This window comes from Myxocyprinus asiaticus, chromosome 2, assembly GCF_019703515.2.
Source record: "Myxocyprinus asiaticus isolate MX2 ecotype Aquarium Trade chromosome 2, UBuf_Myxa_2, whole genome shotgun sequence".
NCBI classification, from domain to species: domain Eukaryota; kingdom Metazoa; phylum Chordata; class Actinopteri; order Cypriniformes; family Catostomidae; genus Myxocyprinus; species Myxocyprinus asiaticus.
The window spans coordinates 40,170,548-40,188,893 of record NC_059345.1 but is presented as its reverse complement, the minus strand read 5'-3'; the positions used below and the strand labels follow the sequence as shown (position 1 = coordinate 40,188,893).

The 18,346-nt window shown below is 40.8% G+C and overlaps 2 protein-coding genes across 2 annotated transcripts in view; one reads left to right on the top strand and one right to left on the bottom strand.

Moving 5' to 3' along the window:
• LOC127416738 (muscarinic acetylcholine receptor M4-like) overlaps nucleotides 1-5,912 on the top strand; it is a 31,203-nt gene extending 25,291 nt beyond the window's left edge. The window contains exon 2 of the mRNA XM_051656253.1: nucleotides 905-5,912. Coding sequence (XP_051512213.1) covers nucleotides 905-2,391 — 1,487 coding nt within the window. The 3' untranslated portion in view covers nucleotides 2,392-5,912. The remainder of the gene's footprint in view (nucleotides 1-904) is intronic.
• A 140-nt stretch (nucleotides 5,913-6,052) lies between these two features.
• The window catches only part of LOC127416751 (midkine-B-like), a 17,394-nt gene continuing 5,100 nt past the window's right edge, over nucleotides 6,053-18,346 (bottom strand). The window contains exons 2-5 of the mRNA XM_051656291.1: nucleotides 10,661-10,743; nucleotides 10,220-10,387; nucleotides 7,431-7,592; nucleotides 6,053-6,966 (exon numbers count right to left, since the gene is read on the bottom strand). Of these exons, the coding sequence (XP_051512251.1) occupies nucleotides 6,938-6,966; nucleotides 7,431-7,592; nucleotides 10,220-10,387; nucleotides 10,661-10,742 (441 nt within the window). The 5' untranslated portion in view covers nucleotide 10,743 and the 3' untranslated portion in view covers nucleotides 6,053-6,937. The remainder of the gene's footprint in view (nucleotides 6,967-7,430; nucleotides 7,593-10,219; nucleotides 10,388-10,660; nucleotides 10,744-18,346) is intronic.

Genomic DNA, 18,346 nt, shown 5'->3' with positions numbered 1-18,346 from the left:
TTTGTATTGTTTTCCTGTAAAAATATCTAAAAATCCTTAAAACAAGATCAGTTTGATTTATCTTGTTTTAGAAACAACACTGCATAAAATATTTAGGTTTTTCAGAGAATGTATTTTTAACATGTGTATTTTGTCTTACTGTACTGGCAGAGTTTTAATAGTCAAAACAAGTGAAAAAATCTACCAGTGCTGAAGAAGTAATCCAAAGTATTTAGAATACGTTACTGACCTTGAGTAATCTAATAGAATACATTACAAATTACATTTTACAGCATGTATTCTGTAATCTGTAGTGGAATACATTTCAAAAGTAACCCTCCCAAACCTGTATCTGTAACTGAAAACTACTGATTTTGAATGATGCTGTATCTACGAAGCTAGGTGTCACTATAAGTCTAAGATGACACAATCAAAAAAGTTACTGAGCACACCTTTAAATAGTTATCTGATCTGAGACGTATGGGGCAATAATTTCCTGATATTTGCTTAAAAGGTATGTTTGAGAGATGGATATCACCAAGAAATGTTTCTGTAAAGTGGATTTCAGAGTTGTTACTTAGCTGGGTCAACTGCTACCAAAAAACTTATCCTATTTGTGCCCCAAAAGATTTCCTTCACCAAAAATGTCTTTCCATCTGGGCATGATTACAAAACTCTCTGAGAACTAGGCCTCTTCTTTTTAACATGAACAGCATATATCAAGGATATTTATTTTTCATGATGGAAATGAATGTAGCCTACAGAAGCAATATGCATAATAATGAACGTCATGCTGTTTTCCCTTTATGCAATCCATCTGATTCTATTTATATCAGTGTGTGATTATTTAAATCAAACTATTGCTGATGTCAACTGGATTTGTGTCATTTTTTATATATCTGTGCATTGTTTGTGTGTGCTGCAGGTTCATTGAGCAACTCATCCAGTGATGCCAACCTCAGCTGTGACAGTGGCAGTGCTAATGGCACATGTGCAGCGGTTGAGGCAGACGCTGGGAGCCCGTACAAGGCAGTGGAAATGGTCTTCATTGCATTGGTCACAGGATCCCTCAGTTTTGTCACTGTTGTGGGTAACATCCTTGTCATGCTCTCGATCAAGGTCAATCGGCACCTGCAGACCGTCAACAATTACTTCCTATTCAGCCTGGCCTGTGCTGATCTCATCATTGGTGCGTTTTCCATGAACCTTTACACTGTCTACATCATCAAGGGCTACTGGCCACTCGGCCCTGTAGTGTGTGACCTGTGGCTAGCACTGGATTATGTGGTCAGCAATGCCTCTGTTATGAACCTGCTAATCATCAGCTTCGACCGATACTTCTGTGTGACCAAACCCCTCAGTTACCCCACACGCAGAACCACCAAGATGGCAGGACTCATGATCGCCTCTGCCTGGATCCTATCCTTCATCCTGTGGGCTCCTGCAATCCTGTTCTGGCAGTTCATTGTAGGAGAACGGACCGTCGAACCAGGCGAATGTTACATCCAGTTCCTTTCCAACCCCGCTGTGACGTTCGGCACAGCTATCGCTGCATTCTACCTGCCAGTGGTCATCATGACAGTGCTGTATGTGCACATCTCTCTGGCCAGTCGCAGCCGTGTGTCCAAGCAGAAGCCCGAGGCCAAAAATGAGAAGAAAAGCCCGAAGTCCAGCGGTCTGCTCAAGAGTCACCTCTTAAAGCAGAACAACAACAACCAGTCTCCTCCTAAGCCCAGCTTAGATACCTGTTCTACTGTAGACACCATGAAGAATGGGAAGCTAGATGAGTCTGTGGTGTCCACCAAAGCTGACTCTTGTGTGCAGCCAGAGGAAAAAGAGAGCTCAAATGACTCCAGCACTGCCAGCATAGCACCTAAAGAGCCCAAAGAAAGAGTTAACAGTGAGGCCACATCAGAGGGCGGCTTGGCATCTGCTGCAGCAGCTGTGCCTAAGCTCAACCCTCAATCCAAATGGTCCAAGATCAAGATTGTCACCAAACAGGCAGGAGATGAGTGCATCACAGCCATTGAGATCGTCCCACCAAACAGTACCGGCGAGAGGCGGTCCATCCCTGTGAACCGCCCGCGCAAGGTGGCAAGGAAGTTTGCCAGCATCGCTCGCAGCCAAGTGAAGAGGAAAAGGCAGATGGCGGCACGAGAGAAGAAAGTAACAAAGACAATCTTTGCCATCCTGCTGGCCTTCATTATCACGTGGACGCCGTACAACGTGATGGTGTTAATCAGTACGTTTTGCCAGTCTTGTGTTCCAGACACAGTTTGGGCCATTGGCTACTGGCTCTGCTACGTCAACAGTACCATCAACCCTGCTTGCTATGCGCTCTGTAACGCAACCTTCAAAAAGACCTTCAAAAACCTTCTCATGTGCCAGTATAAGAACATTGGCACCAGATGAGCATAGAGCATAGGCAGCCAACAGTCTCTGGAGATGTGTGCATGATTTGGAGGGTGCAAAGGCTGTCCCAGCCCTTTGGCCCCCTTGAACCTAAGAAGGTACTGTGCGGTACATTGTGAGGCTTCATAATCCCATAATGATAAAACATTTTGCTGCACCCTAACCAAAAGAATCATTGCTTACAGAAGGATGGTGGGGTTGTAACAAGAGACAAAAGATGAGATCATGAAACAAATCAAGTTATCTGATCATTGCTGCACTGCCAAGATCTTTGGAACTCTACACTAGAAAGACATGAAGATCAGACCAATCAAAGTTCCTAGCCAGCATTAGGTTAGAGAGTCAGTCACATCTCATCATCATTCTCAACAGTGGAAAGTGAGATCTGTAGTAAAGATTAAAGTATAAACCAATAGAAACATAAGGAAAAATGTTATGAACACGATGAATTAAGGGATTGCATTCATACCCCTAGCACAGCATAAATGTTAAAAATCAAGTCCTTTCGGTTAGTATTATCCACATTAACAGTACAGTGTTTCTGACTCTGACCTCAGATTCCCTGTAAACACAGAGACAGAGATGAATCCAGAATATTATGGTTGTGATTGGAGAACATATCACAGCCATTCAAAGACATAATGAATTATGGAAAAACTTCTTGTCTCACTGTCCCTGAAGTTGTTGTTTTTTCCTATATCTGAACCATATACATAAAAAGCATAATGAAGTAAGGTTTGCTGACGGACCACAACAGCTGTGTCGTCCATCACATTCATACCAAGACAAATTCAGGTCATGTGGTTGAGCCTTGGAGAAGTTAGTCTTATCTTTATCCTTTTAGTGTGATCTTCTTAAGCTTCTGGAAAAGGTTGAAATTTAAAAGGATCTCCTCAATGGATTAAGATATGCATTATGGACTTTAAATGGGATAAGACACTTTAGACTGAGCTATGAGAAATGTTGGTGTAAGGTTTTGACCTTACAGAGGTTTGTAAATATGTTTAGTTTACATAATGAATATATGCTCTTGAAAGTATTATTTCTTCCCTGCATTTAATGTCTGGATGTTTGTATTCCTCTTGTATTTAGTTGGTGATTTTCATGTGATTTTACAAATTACATTTTAAATGTATTGCTGTCTGTATGCAAAACTGTTGAAATCATTTATAATTTGTGATATACTTGGGGAAAAGTAGTAGATGACTTGTACATTTATTTAAACTATTTATAAGATGTTCAATTTCAAGCATTTCATTTAAATTGGGGCATATATAGTAGGAATGTCAGCAAATTTGAGAAATGGAAAATTGGTTTTATTCCCACATCTAAAACAAACTCTTCATTCAGCAAATATTCACTTCATAATATTGTATGCTCATAGTGCAATATAGTTTATTCAAAATGTGTGCTTACTTTGTATTTAAATATAAAGTTTGTAATTGATGAAACAGCACGATTAAACCTGAGGGAATTATATAAAGATATTTTGTCAGAATTAGCACAAAGGGAGACAAATGTGTTGGGGCTTGTGTTGCTACATTACTAACAAGCTGCCATTTCAGTAATTACAGACTGTACTTAAACCAAAGAAGTCATAAAACTCTTGTCTGTTATTAGGCCTGGCCTGAACATTTGCATCATTTTAAGATGCATAGACTTGCCTCTCTAACGTCTTGCGTTTGGTTTTATGTTTCTACCTCATAATCACATTTTCTTTTAGAGTCTGCATCTCTAAACCAGCTCTGAATCTCTTTTAAACAAGTGGTAAAGACAGACTAAGTGACTCTTATGCCATTGCAAAGAATCTAAAACCAGATTTCCATTCTTCCAAATTCATGTTTAAAATGTGCCAATTGCTTCTGGTCTTTTTCTTTTGGAAATGATACATTGACTGATGAAGTAGGGCTGTTCACACCAGCTAAATTCTTTGTCATTTATACAAAGATGTGTTTTTATTACGAGAAGACTCACCAAACAGAGATACAAATTATCTAAGAAGGCATCCCTTATTGTTATTTCTAGTGGAATTAAATGAACATGTGGTTTGATCTAAAGCAATGGGAGGAATTGCATCTCTCAAAACATTATTAAAACATTTCTCTATAATGTCAACTCTTTGTTTGAACGTCCGGAGGAAGTTCAATCATGCAGTCAGATCTATTTCTAAAAATTGCCCTTCTGTACATCTGAAAATAGCAAAGGTCTATCCTTAGCACTTGTAAGATGACAAATGCAGCAAAATGACTTTGCTCATTATACTCTATTTCCACTGTTTGTTTTTTTTTTTTAAATCAGGGAGGCTACAGTTTTATTTCAAATGTCTACACAATTTTCCATGGGATTCATGAAGGTATCTCCTGTATATCAGTACCAGCTTAAGGGGAAGAATAAACTTGTTATCCCAGATGAGATGATAGAATGAAAACATTGTAAAAATGGACTAATCTGCTGCCATTATTGAGCCAGTGTACATAAGAGTGTATGGTTCTTTTTTCTATTGCATAAAGCTTAATAAAGACCTTAAGCTCACTGACAATAATGGAAGAACAATGATTACACAGTGCACTTTCACTATGAAATGCACTCGGCCATCTACTGTTTGAATATTTAAAGTGGTATCGTAAAGTAGTGTTGTTTCAAATGGAATACTGATTTTTGTGTAATACACAGATGAATTCGCAGTTTGTCAGCTGACGGAAAGTGACGTTTCAAATGCGCAATGCGTTACTGCTAGCTTTAGCGTGAAAGCAAACTTACTACAACATTTATATCTCAAATAATGTACTTATTTACACATATTGGGTTGATGGTAAAGCATTCAACTCATATTAGCAAGGTGTTATTAGTTGTCACATTCATCCAAAATTGGAAAATTTATCCAAAAACAAAAATTCTATCCTCATTTACTCACCCTCATGCCATCCCAGATGTGTATGACTTTCATTTTTTTTGCAGAAAATTTTAGAAGCATATTTCAGCTCTGTAGGTCCTCACAATGCAAGTGAATGGGAATTTATATTTAAATATGGATCTGTTTCTCACCAACACCTATAATATCACTTCAGAAGATATAGATTTAACCACTGTCCTATGGAAAACATTTATGCTGCCTTTATGTGCATTTTGGAGCTTCCAAATTTTGGTCACCATTCACTTGCATTGTAAGGACCTACAGAGCTGAAATATTCTTCTAAAAATCTTCATTTGTGTTCAGCAGAAGACAGAGGATCAGGTTCAATCCAGGATCGCGGTCGTGTCTAGAAAGTAAACACCAGGATGCTAAAAGTCTCGCGAGAATCGCAAACAATGTGAAATGGAATGGAAACACAATGGAAACCCTACACCTGCCCCTAACCCTAACAGCAAATGCGACTCTAGCGAGACTTTGGCATCCTGATGGTTACCTTCTAGACACAGCCCAGGACCACGGCCAGGTAACTCCGCCCCTTCTGCAACGCAGGGCATTCCATGACCTCATGAAGTGTCCAACATTCCACACTCTGTTATTGTGTGAAAAAGTACATTATCCGGTTACTCACAGTAGACTTATTTTGGTTGCATTTTTAGTGAAAACACACTACTTTCGCATATGCAAAAATATGCGATTTGGGATGCAGCTTGGGTAACTCAGTATAAATAGATTGTGCAAAACAAAATATTGGGGACACAGGAGTCTTTAATAATGAACTGTTGCTAATCTTTTACCTTTAGGTACGTATAACCCACAAAGTTCAATAACAAAACTTCACTGTATTTCTAAAATTCTTATAAACTGTTCTTACAAATTAAAATGGTTTATACTGTAGTTGCATAAGAGGGGACTTGTCTCTGTGGAGTCCACTGAGTTTAATACTGTTCCATATTATAACCCTCCGTCACCCCTTAGATCTATTAGTAACACAGTCATCAAGTCAAAAAGAAAAACAAACCGCATTGGGATATTTTCACAAAAACAATCCTTACATGAACTACAACGTTTTATAGAAAAAGAAAAGAAAAATAATTTTATGAAACAACACTCCTCAGCTTTAGGGCTACAAAAAGAGAAAGGACTTATTCAAACACTACTTATTTACCCCACTAGAAATATAATACTGTAATTACACAATTTTACAAAAACCAAATTTGTAAGTAAAACAGTTATAAAAATAGATGTGTCTGATTTATATCTACTGATTGTGTTGTCCTTTAACAAATGAGAAGCCTGAGGCTTAGATGATGGTACAGAGAGAGAGAGAGAGAGAGAGTGAGAGAGAGAAAGTGCTCTCAGTGCTTGTGAAAAGGGTCAGAGGAATGGGTCAACTACAGGGCATCACACTCTAAACAACAGCATTTTATTCTCCCCTCCCCCTCACATGTGAAAGAGTAATGTAATGATTCAGTTACTCAGTTGTTACTCTGTCATAGTCTTCTAAAGAAACCCAAGAGAAAATGACTTCAGGCTATGTGTTTGAGTCACGTTCATTCTGAAGAGCACTAAGTAGAGATATAAAAGACAGATGACTGCAAGGTCTTCAATGCTCCTCTGGATCTCTCCCTCTCTTTAGTTCCCTTTCCCCTTTCCTTTCTTTCCTGCGAAGAGATTGACACATATTATTGCTATTATTGCTCAAATAAGCATATTAACGACAAACCTATGAGCTAAAAGTACTGTCTCTCATGCCCTAAGGATGGGAGTTGGTTTTTAATTGGTTGGCCCATTAAAACAAAGGCTTTTACAGTTGGAGACTGAGTGCCTTGCCTACTTTTCTAGGGTAACTTACCATCATAATTTTGCAGACTGTCTCTTATTTATGAGCAGAAGTTCATCATTGATTTCAGAGTCCCACACAGATAAGCACAATGGCCAACAGGCCAAGATTACACAATCAGAGTAGATTATATGCATTACAGTCACCACTGACTAAACCAAACAACTGGGTGCAATGTACTGTAACCTGTTTCTAGAGTTTTTGTGAAAGTTTTTTTAATAACATTTAAGCATAACAATCATTCAGAGGAGTAAATTCATTTTGGGCTTGGTGTTAAGAATGTACCTTTGGGTTTGTTTTTGACCTTGGTGCTGCAGTGTTTGGAGACAGAGATGGTTGGCTGACATTCAACATTGAAGAGAGCCTTTTGTAGAGTCCCAGAGCGGCTCTTTGTTTTTGTGGCTGCATCACACTCGCCCCAGTTACTGAACTTATACTTGCAGTCGGCTGCATAAAAAGTGTGATAATAAAGTATACATAATAATATAACACATTTACAGGTACAACAGACATAAATGGGTGTTTCTTCAACTTCGGATACTTTTTTTTCGCACACATTTTTCACACTCTCAGTAGTTGTTTTTTTATTTGTCTATTAACAATGTCCAACAGTTCATGTACATGCATCACTGGCACTGGCGTACAATTGAGGGAGATGGGGGTCACACGTCCCCGCCCAATGCTGTGAAGGGGGTGATTCCCCCCCCCCATCATGCATCTGTCCTTGTTTATATATTTTTATCAATGCTGAAAATAATTTCGTATGAGATACCTACAGTTGCGTGGCTGTGAGTCTGTCATATTGAGACAAAAAAACTGGAGTCCCCCCTCTAGACGGCGGTGTCGTGTGTTACTTTTCTCGGCGCTGGCCAGGATGCATAAACAGTCATTTATTATTACTGGATGAGGATTTTTATAAATGCATTTATAGATAATGCTGAGGCAGATTTTCATTCACAGGTATGAATCCTTGCAATTATCAGTTTTTTTTTGTCTCCAAACGGATATAAAGCGTTATTTGATTTAAAGGAATAGTTCACCCAAAAATGAAAAATTGCTGATAATTTACTCATCCTCAGGCCATCCAAAATGTATCTGAGTTTCTTTCTTCGTCAAAACAGAATTTAAGACTTTTAGGATTTCATTTTAGGCCTCCTCCTCTAACAAAGCAAGTGAATGTACTCCATCTTTTGACAGTCCAAAATGCATATTTAGGGTGCATCAAAATAATCCACACGATTCCAGTCGACAAATAAAGTTCTTCTGAACGCAAACGATTGATTATTTTGAGAAACAAAACAATACTTGTATACTTATATACTACAAATGTTCGCTTCCGTACATCTCTGTGATGTGCGCTCATGAGAGGGATGACGTAAGCTCGTTGGTAAGGTCATGCATCACGTGGAGGAGGAGACAGGAAGCATGTCATCTTGGATGGCCTGAGGGTGAGTAAATTATTGGCAAATTTTCATTTTTGGTTGAATTATTCCTTTAAATGCGGATGAATGGAGGATTCGGTTTTGAAGGTTCAAGCGCCCCCTGCAGGAATAAAACTCACAAGACAGTCAGTGGCTGACAACATGTGCAATTTCAGTCTATAGGTCTGTAACCCACACAAAACTTTCGCATGAATTTAGAAAACATGAAATAAATCACGAGTCGTATGTGGAGTCAGTGAAGATAGAAATGATCAGTTATTTTTTATGGTGAAGAAAACAGACAGGCATTTCAGATGAGCAGGTAAGAATTGTAATTTTCTGAAAGGGCAATTTTTTCTTTCCCCTTCCCCTAATTAACCCTAATGATTTTTCTGAATGTTTGATATGATACAGTGTATAAATATTTAAGAGTATGCATTGATTTAGGGATGACGAGATTATATGGTTTTACTATTAACCGCGATTAAAAATATCACGGTTAAAGAATTTAGAATCCACGGTTAAAAACCATGAAGGCTTTATTTACACGTGTCAAAAATATTATATATAATGTATAAATATATAATATAAAAGAGTTTTACGTAAGATTGTAAATGGGAAAACTCTGTGTGGGTACTGGAGTTGTTGCTATGGTAACAGACGTGGCCGCGGTGCTTTAATGGCCAGATGTCTCGAACTGAATGTGAACTTTCAATTCACGTGAAACTGAAGCTTAAACACACGAATTCCAAAATATAACAGAGGAATTTGATCTACCAGATTCACATCCATCAAAAAAGTGACTTAAATTGGCTGTTTGGCAGCATTTAAATGACTGACTGAAGACGACGGATGTGAAACAACAGACAGACAGTTATAGAAAGAAACACATCCTACAAATTGGACAGGATGCTCCACTAGACGTCCAACAACAAACTAGTGAGTTTAATATTTTTAGCTGTGGTGATTTTAAAGTGATGAACTAAAGATGCCACTTTTTGTAATGTTTAAGCGTGCTGACCGCGCACGGTGCATTTGAATGCTATCAGCGAATAAACTTTGAAAAGTTGCATCTTAAATCATCCTCATTATTTAAGCATTGCTTCTGTACAAATTCACCACATTCAACAATAAATGTCAATTTTAGTCATGATCGGACATTAAATTGCCTGCTGTAAGCACAAAGAAATACGTCCACTTAGACGTTTAGACAACTGTTATATGATATGCCTTTTTTGCATCAGTACTGTTGCATAATAAGAATATGTGCATATAATTGTAAAACTGATTAACCGCAATTTTTGTAATTGATCTGTGAATTAATTTGAACTGTTATTATGCATTGTGTAATGTGTTGTAATGAAAAATCTGTTAGTTTAAAAAAAAAAAATCAACCCCAGGGACTTGAAAAATGCCAGAAGTTGAAGTAACTCTCAAAAACAGGGCAGCACAAAAACACTAACTGAAATTTTAATTAATCTATAAAAGAAAAGATAGACAAGAATGTAATTTATGTAACATACACTTTCAAAAAGCAAACAGAAATGCCAATGTCAATTAATAAAATAATGTCATGAGATTGAACCATGGTGAAAAGTGCAAGAGCTTCACATTCCAGCTTTTTGATTAGTGGTTTATTATAGTTTTACTCACCTCCAAAATCTTTCTTCCAGTTGCAGGGCACTCTGCATTTGATTTTCTTGGTCTGTTCATTACAGGTGCCCTCCCTTATGCCTAGACCACAATCCCCGTTATTGGCCACACAGCTGCCATAGCGCCACTCCGTGCAGTCTGCACCTCCCTTCCCACCCTTACTTTTATCTATCACACAACATACAGACAGCAGTTATTTAATTTGAAATTTTAAAATTTCATTCCCTTTAAAGCAGCATAAATATAACAGAAATTCAGATCAGTTTACTTACTACAGGTGCATAACTTGCTTACACTCATGTACTGTCAAGCTCATTTTCAGTAATATGTTGGTAGGTTTAAGGCTCAAAGTGATAGATTAAAGAGCAGATGACACAAGTCACGAACAGAGTTATGAGGGGAGAGGAGAGATGGAGTGATGGCCTCTGCCATGTTTGATACCTTTCTTGTTTTTCCCAGCCTCTGTAGTCACGATCATTAAGGCCACAAGCACCACGATGAGGGTGGAAAACAAGCCACGCATTCTGAAAAATAGAATAATGGTTCTTAATTGATTTTATTATGCATTTAGAACAGAGCACAGCATACACACAGCTGTTATTTACCAGATCACTGAAGCCGTTACAGTACATAGAGAAACTGAAAAGATCAGTTGCTGCAATGCTTCACTTCTGTAAAAATGCAACAATACCAAATATGGTGATTTTGCTCTTTTTAAAAAAATACTGATATATCACAGGGCAAGACAGTTATTGACCCATCTATGCTTATATGCCATTCTGCCCTTTTAATATTTCAATTCTCCAATAAGAGATGAATGAATGGAGGTGATAAAGATGATCTTTCAGAATGATTCATTAAAAGCTTCATTGAGTGAATCCAACAGACTGGCATTAATGGATTACCTGAATCTCTGCAATCATACTGCCACCAGATTTTACTGTACTAACTACAGTGCTTCAGTTTCTACAGCCGCCCACAGGACACAAAAGCCCACATGAAACACAAAAATCACACAGGACTATGATGTAACAGCACTGGAACAGTAGCATGAATAATATTTTTTCTCGGAATTATGATAATGAAGTTTTTGGCTCTGAAAGCACTGCCATTGTACTGGCTTGTTACTGTGACTCAAACACAGTCTGGACTGCCAATGTGAATAAACATCCAAAATGACACTCACAAACACAACTGAACATTCCCCATTAATTCAGTCTAGTTCACTTTCTCTCAAGAAACAGAGTGATTCTGTGTGTCTTTGTATTTGTCCTTCTGTCCAGCTGATTTCTGCCTAAAAAACTTCTCAGCTGTGTACACACAGTGTAAATTAATAAATGTTTTCATTAAAAAAACTGCACTCATTTTCTGTTCTGTTTCTCACCATGACATCGTCCCAAAAAACATGAAGGCACATCAGTGCTCAAAAACACTGCAATAAACAGGTAAGCTCTAAAGGTGATTTTAAAGACTTCCAAACAATTTGGTCACAGACAAAATTAATGGCTTATGTCTCGGACTTGAGGGTCAAGGGTTTGGTATCATTTCAAAGAAAACTTTTCAGATTTTTTAATTATATAGATTATGATATATTCTGAGAATCTCAGCCTAAGAAACTGCTGAAAAGTAAAAAACGATTGAGTCAAAAATAAACTTTTTTTCTATTTTTCTGTTTTAACATCATACACTCACCAGCCACTTTATTAGGTACACTTGTACATCTACATATTCATGAGATTATCTAATCAGCCAATCGTGTGGCAGCAGTGTAATGTATACAGTCATGCAGATACGTGTCAGGAGCTTCAGGTAATGTTTACATCAACCATCAGAATGGGGGAAAAAATTTGATCTCAGTGATTTTGACCATGGCATGATTGTTGGTGCCAGACGGACTGGTTTGAGTATTTCTGTAACTGCTGATCTCCTGGGATTTTCACGCACAACAGTCTCTACAGTGTAAAGAGAATGGTGCGAAAAACAAAAAACATCCAGTGAGCGGCAGTTCTGTGGGAGAAAACAGCTTGTTAATGACAGAGTTCAGAGGAGAACGGTCAGACTGGTCCAAGGTGACAGTAACCCAATAATACTGCTGCCACGCGACTGGCTGATTAGATAATCGCATGAATAAGTAGAAGTTCAGGTGTACCTAATAAAGTTGCTGGTGAGTGTATATCTCAGGGTGTGAATAAAGTAGCTCTGAAAAACTGCTTTTTTTGTTCCCAATCATGTCACCGGTACCCGAGTACAATTTTGTGTTGATATGACAAAGCAATCAAAAGTTATAGCATTACAAAAATAACTAGTGTCCAAAAACGTCTCCAAACAAATAAAACATAATAATTGTACTTAAAAACTAATTACACGTGCAAATACAACAATGACTAAAGGTATGCTCTTCCTCAAAAGTATGCAGGCATGAGTAACAAGATCTCATTCAGTTCCACTCTGTGCCATTAGAGCCATCATTGAGTCTGTATCATATACTTGGTGCTATCTCCAGGTGGCCATATGTAATTAGAGTGAACAATCCTCTCTGCCCATATTTGGATGACTTCCACCTCTGGTTGCAGCTAAATGAATCCCAATACGATTCCATGACACTGGACAACTTGTTTTTAGCCAGATAGCACATTATGTGCTGTGTGTACATTGTGCTTCGTGTGGATTGCCCACTGATCTATGGATCCGATTATGTTGTGTATAGGCTCGTTTTAAATATAATCACATCGCATTGTAAAGTGCAGCTTCTAAGCTTAAAAACAATACCTATTTTGTGTTGGTCAAGAATGTAGTTATTAATATTTAGATTTTTTTTTTTTTTTTTTTTTTTTTGCAGGCCCGTCAGAGTTTAAAGGGTTAAGAAAGTGATTTCTTTGCTAATAAAAGAGTGTCATTTCTCCACACTCTATCCCTGTGTGTGAGTGAAGACAGCATCTCCATATATGGATTTTTTGTTTATATCTGTGACACTGGCTGTGTGAGTGCACTCTTTAGCCCATGTTTGTGATCTCCATGGCGATGGTTCGTCTGCGTGCTGGGAGATAGCAGGAGTGTATTGTCTGAGGAGAAAAGAATCATTGCCACAGGACGCCATTCTTCCGGAACCCTCTGTGGATATGAAGGCAAAGGGACTGAACCAGCAGCTCACACAGAGAAGTACACACACACATATGGACCCACACAGATTACAGAACTCACATTCACACACACGGCTTCCCACAGACACTTTTACTAACAACTCAGCACCATTGTCAATGTGAGAGTGACTTTTTCATCAAGACATCGAGTGTGTGAAGGTCTGTTAGCAGGAAAAGTAATTAATGGTAACAAAAGCTGATCTCCTGTTGAAAGAGGATGGTTTCTATAAGATGCAATAAAAGACTGCTGAAAGCTTTCAGAAGGAGCAGAAGTTATGAAAAGGGTTTTTGTAATGTCTTTGAGGATAATTAAGCACCTATTAGGCCAAACAAGTCTCCTCTCTCTCTTTGGGGACCTGGTCTCATAGAATAATGTTACTATAACTACATTTTTGCAAAATGCTTATAATGTGGCTCGTTGCACATATCGTGACACTTACCTGGTAAAATGAACACTAGAGGCGCTACAACTAACTAACATAACTGGAAAAGTTTAAACTCTTGTTTTAGCACAGCGGTTGATTGACAGGTTAGGTGCTTGCTGCTTTTCGGTACGCATTCTGGACCATTTAGCATTTACACTTCAATTGTGGTCCCTTACGTTTTTACTACCTCCGTATGTGGTTTTTGTGATCCAATCACAAAATGTGTTAAACCCCGTTTACACCTGTATTTAGCTCTGTTCAACTGTGATCGGATCACCTGAAATGCATCTTTATATCAGGTGTAAACAGGGTCGTAAAAGCACCACAAAATGACGTAGTTGCTTCAGCAATTATGTTTTTCATGTCACATTTGCTTTTAATGACACTATTGGATAGGTTTAGGTTTAAGGTTTAGGGTATGGAGGTAGGTAGGTTTTAAAACTCGATAGAGCATTAACCTTAAAAACCTCATATGTTTGGGAGAAAACGTTACTCGCTTTCAGCACCACATAGTGGACATTTCACCTTGGAACTGCTGTGATACATGTAAGGAACCACATAATAACTTTTTGCAAAAATGTTGCCACAATCATGTCATTTTCATGCCACACTCGCCTACTCTCTATTTTTAACCAGTCAATATGTCTATCCACTCATCCCATCTCACTCTCACATTGACCGTTCCAATCTGGAGGGCAGTGCTGACCCATCTGCTCACATGTTTGCCAGCAGCTAACTGTTGCATGTGTGTGGAATATTCTGGATTTGAAAGACAACAGGAGCTTCACTCTCAATATCTCTTTCGACTCTAACTCTTGTTCAAGCAATAAACGGCAGCCCTCATCACTTTGGCGCGAGGCCTTTATAGGTCACCATAAGCCGTGGCAGTAAAAATCCTCTCTACCGCTCTTTTAACTCTCACGCTTGAACCAGCCTGAGAAGCAGACACTCAATGCTCCTCTAAAGCAGTTTATAAAATATTCTGTTGACCCACTAAATCCAGCAGCTCCCTCCAAACAATAATTAAGTGTCAGGCGTTCAGCGGAGCGTGACTAACCTCTCTCAGAAACCACAAATCTCAAGTATCCCAGCCCCCACTTTCCTGGCCCAAAAATGTCTTCACCCCCTCTCTGTGTACAAAAATTTCCCCACCCCCTCTCTGTGTACAAAAATTTCCCCTCCTCACCTTTCTCCAAAATCTCTCATCAGGCAGTCTTTTTTGTGCAATGTGTGAGTGTGTGTGTGTTTGTGTGTGTGTGTATGTGTGTGTTTGTGTGTGTGTTCAGGTATATATGGTTTACAAGGACTTAGAGCCCGACCGATATGGGATTTTTTTTAGACCAATACTGATTTTAGAGAGGGAAAATTCACCGATTAACAATATGGTGGCCGATATAGTCCATTTTTGAGCCAAAGTCAATTGCTAACCATTAAAATAAAAAATAAATACAAATAAAATAAATAGCTAAATAAACATCAGTATTACTGTTTAGTATCAGTCAAATGCTGACTATATTAATACTGTCGAGTCAAGAGATAAACAGTGGCAGCGGTGTTACACCGTATTCTGCTATACAAGTTCAGGGAAAACTTTCAACGGTGGAAAACGTCATGGTTACTTGTGTAACCTCCGGTCCCTGATGGAGGGAACGAGACATTGTGTCGATGTAGTGACACTAGGGGTCACTCTTGGGAGCCCGAGACACCTCTGGTCCTTGATAAAAGGCCAATGAAAATTGGCGAGTGGTATTTGCATGCCACTCCCCCGGACATATGGGTATAAAAGGAGCTAGTATGCAACCACTCATTCAGGTTTTATGCTGAGGAGCCGATATAAAGTCCGGTCATTTCAGCGAGTAGTTCAGCGTTGTGGCAGGAGGGCCACATTATCTCGTTCCCTCCATCAGGGAACGGAGGTTACAGAAGTAACCATGACTTTCCCTATCTTTCACTCACTCGACGTTGTGTCGATGTAGTGACACTAGGGGTCCCTATACGAAACGCCACAATTGGCTGAACTGTGTTACGTGTACTGGCGGTGTGTGGTGGGCAGACTACTGTGTGCCTCATAGCCAGCACACCAGGTCGACACGTAATCTCCCCCAACATAGTTATGAATGTCGAACGGCCCTTTTTGGGGACAAGTCGACTACCCAAGAGATAGAGACAGGCTTAACCCAGTCGTGGCCTCTTTTCCCCTTCTCTTTTTTCCACTCCCTAAAAAAAAAGGGGGATTATCCGACTGGGCCGCCAGGTCTAGTTGGGGGGTGTCCCTCCCAAGGGGAAGACACAGCAGAGACCACACCTCGCCCAAAGAGAGGGGGGGATATTTAAGTGGAAGGATATGTCACATGGTCTTTCCAACCATGTGGAGAGTCTTCAAGGTAGATCCTGCCGAATGGGGGAGGAGTTACTACAAACATGGAGACTGGGGCAGAGGGGCTCTGCCCAAGGAAGACGCAGTTTGCCTACAGGGAAACGAATTAGCAGAAGATATATATATCGCATGGGGTTAGCCTTACAGGGAACCACCAAATGTGGAGCAGCTACCCCAGAACAGGACTCTTAGTTAGCACGTGTACTGGGCCAGCAGCGAATCTCTCCAAAAACTCGACTGCCACAGGGCTCGGAGGAAGTCAACCAGGGAACAAACTTGTGAAAACTACTGGGAATTAATGGCGCACGTCTTCAGCTCAAAAGGAGGTGGTAGGCGCTATGTGCAAGCGATACACCCGGCCGGCTATCCCAGGCTTATCCGCTTGTGTTGCATGCCACTACCTGGGACGAAACCGGTTCCACTCAGAGGCTGTAGAACCTTGCAAAGGTGTTGGGTGTTGCCCAGCCCGCTACTCTGCAAATGTCTGTTAGAGAGGCACCTCTGGCCAGGGCCCAGCAAGCCGCTACACCCCTGGTAGAATGAGCTTGTAGCCCTACCAGGGGCGGCATGTCCTGGGCGAGATATGCCATAGTTATGGCGTCAATGAGCCAGTGGGCAATCCTCTACTTGGAGAAAGCGCTTCCTTTCCGCTGTCCACCAAAGCAGACAAAGAGCTGCTCAGAGACTCTAAAGCTCTGCGTGCGATACAAATAAGGATAAAAGCAAGGAATAGTGTCTTGTCGGCCTCGCGCATCTCGACCAGGTTGAGCCAAAGGTGGCGCTCCTGGACCACAAGTGTGGCCATCGTCCACCCGAGAGACCGCGCCGTGACTTTCGTCGCTCGGAGAGCGAGGTCGGTCGCCGAGTGCAGTTCCTGCATCAGATCTGGGGCGGAACTACCCTCGTAAAGTTCTTTCAATGCCTTGGCTTGGTGGACCTGCAGGAGAGCCATGGCATTCAGGGCGGAGGCGGCTTGTCCAGCAGCACTGTAGGCTTTAGCCGTCAGGGACGACGTGAGCCTACAGGGCTTGGACAGGTGCTTAGGGCGTCCGCGCCAGGTGGCGGCGCTCTGCGAGCATAGGTGCACCGTGAGCACCTTATCCACCGGGGGAAATCGCCGTATAGCCCCTGGCCGCCCCGCCATCGAGGGTAGTGAGAGCAGGGGAACTGCGGAATCGGGGCCGGGCAGTAAAAAGTGCCTCCCACGACTTCGTCAGCTCCTCGTGCACTTCCGGGAAGAATGGCACTGGAGCGGGGCGTGGCTGCTTTGAGCGGCGCCGCGAGCCCAGAAACCAATCATCAAGCCGCGAGGGTTCAGGGGAGAGCGGAGGGTTCCACTCTAACCCAACGCCCACGGCCGCCCGGGAAAGCATGTCCGTCATACCCGGCGGAGACAATCCCATTGGGGTCCCCAAATCACCCCCAGTGCTAGCCCCGCTGGCCTCATACCCATAGGTAGAAGGACCGAGGCGGGGAGTTGCTGGGGTGGCTTGCTTTCTTACGAAAGCAAGCCACGACCGCAATGTTGCCATGGTCATGTTCTCGCAGTGAGAACATGAACCATCCACAAATGCTGCCTCCGTGTGGGTCGCGCCCAGACACGACAGACAGCGATCATGACCATCCGAAGTTGAGAGATAACGACCGTAACCAGGAATAACACATAATCGGAAAGGCATCATTAAAAAGACGCGTCTTTAAAAAGACGTTCCGTGTGTGTCGCTCTTTTAGAGAAATATATACACTTTTAGAGGAGGAAAAGCTCTTTCAGAAAATACACTCTCTTGTTTTTCTGCCGAAGCGCCCAGGGGAGTTCTCTGCAGTGCACCAGTGCAGAGGAGGGAGAAGCCGCTGAAATGCAGAGGTGAATGAACAGTAGTATTCAGCTCAATGAGCATGACCGTTCGGCTCCGAAGAGAAAATCTGAATGAGTGGTTGCATACCAGCTCCTTTTATACCCGTATGTCCGGGGGAGTGGCATGCATTCATTGGCCTTTTATCAAAGACCAGAGGTGTCTCGGGCTCACAAGAGTGACCCCTAGTGTCACTACATCGACACAACGTCGAGTGAGTGACAGATAGTGAACCAGACTTTTAAATATTACATTTTGTAAATGCAATGACTGGAATTGTTCGGTTGAAGGGGGTACCAAACTGTGAATCCTAAACAAAACAGTTTGGTGAA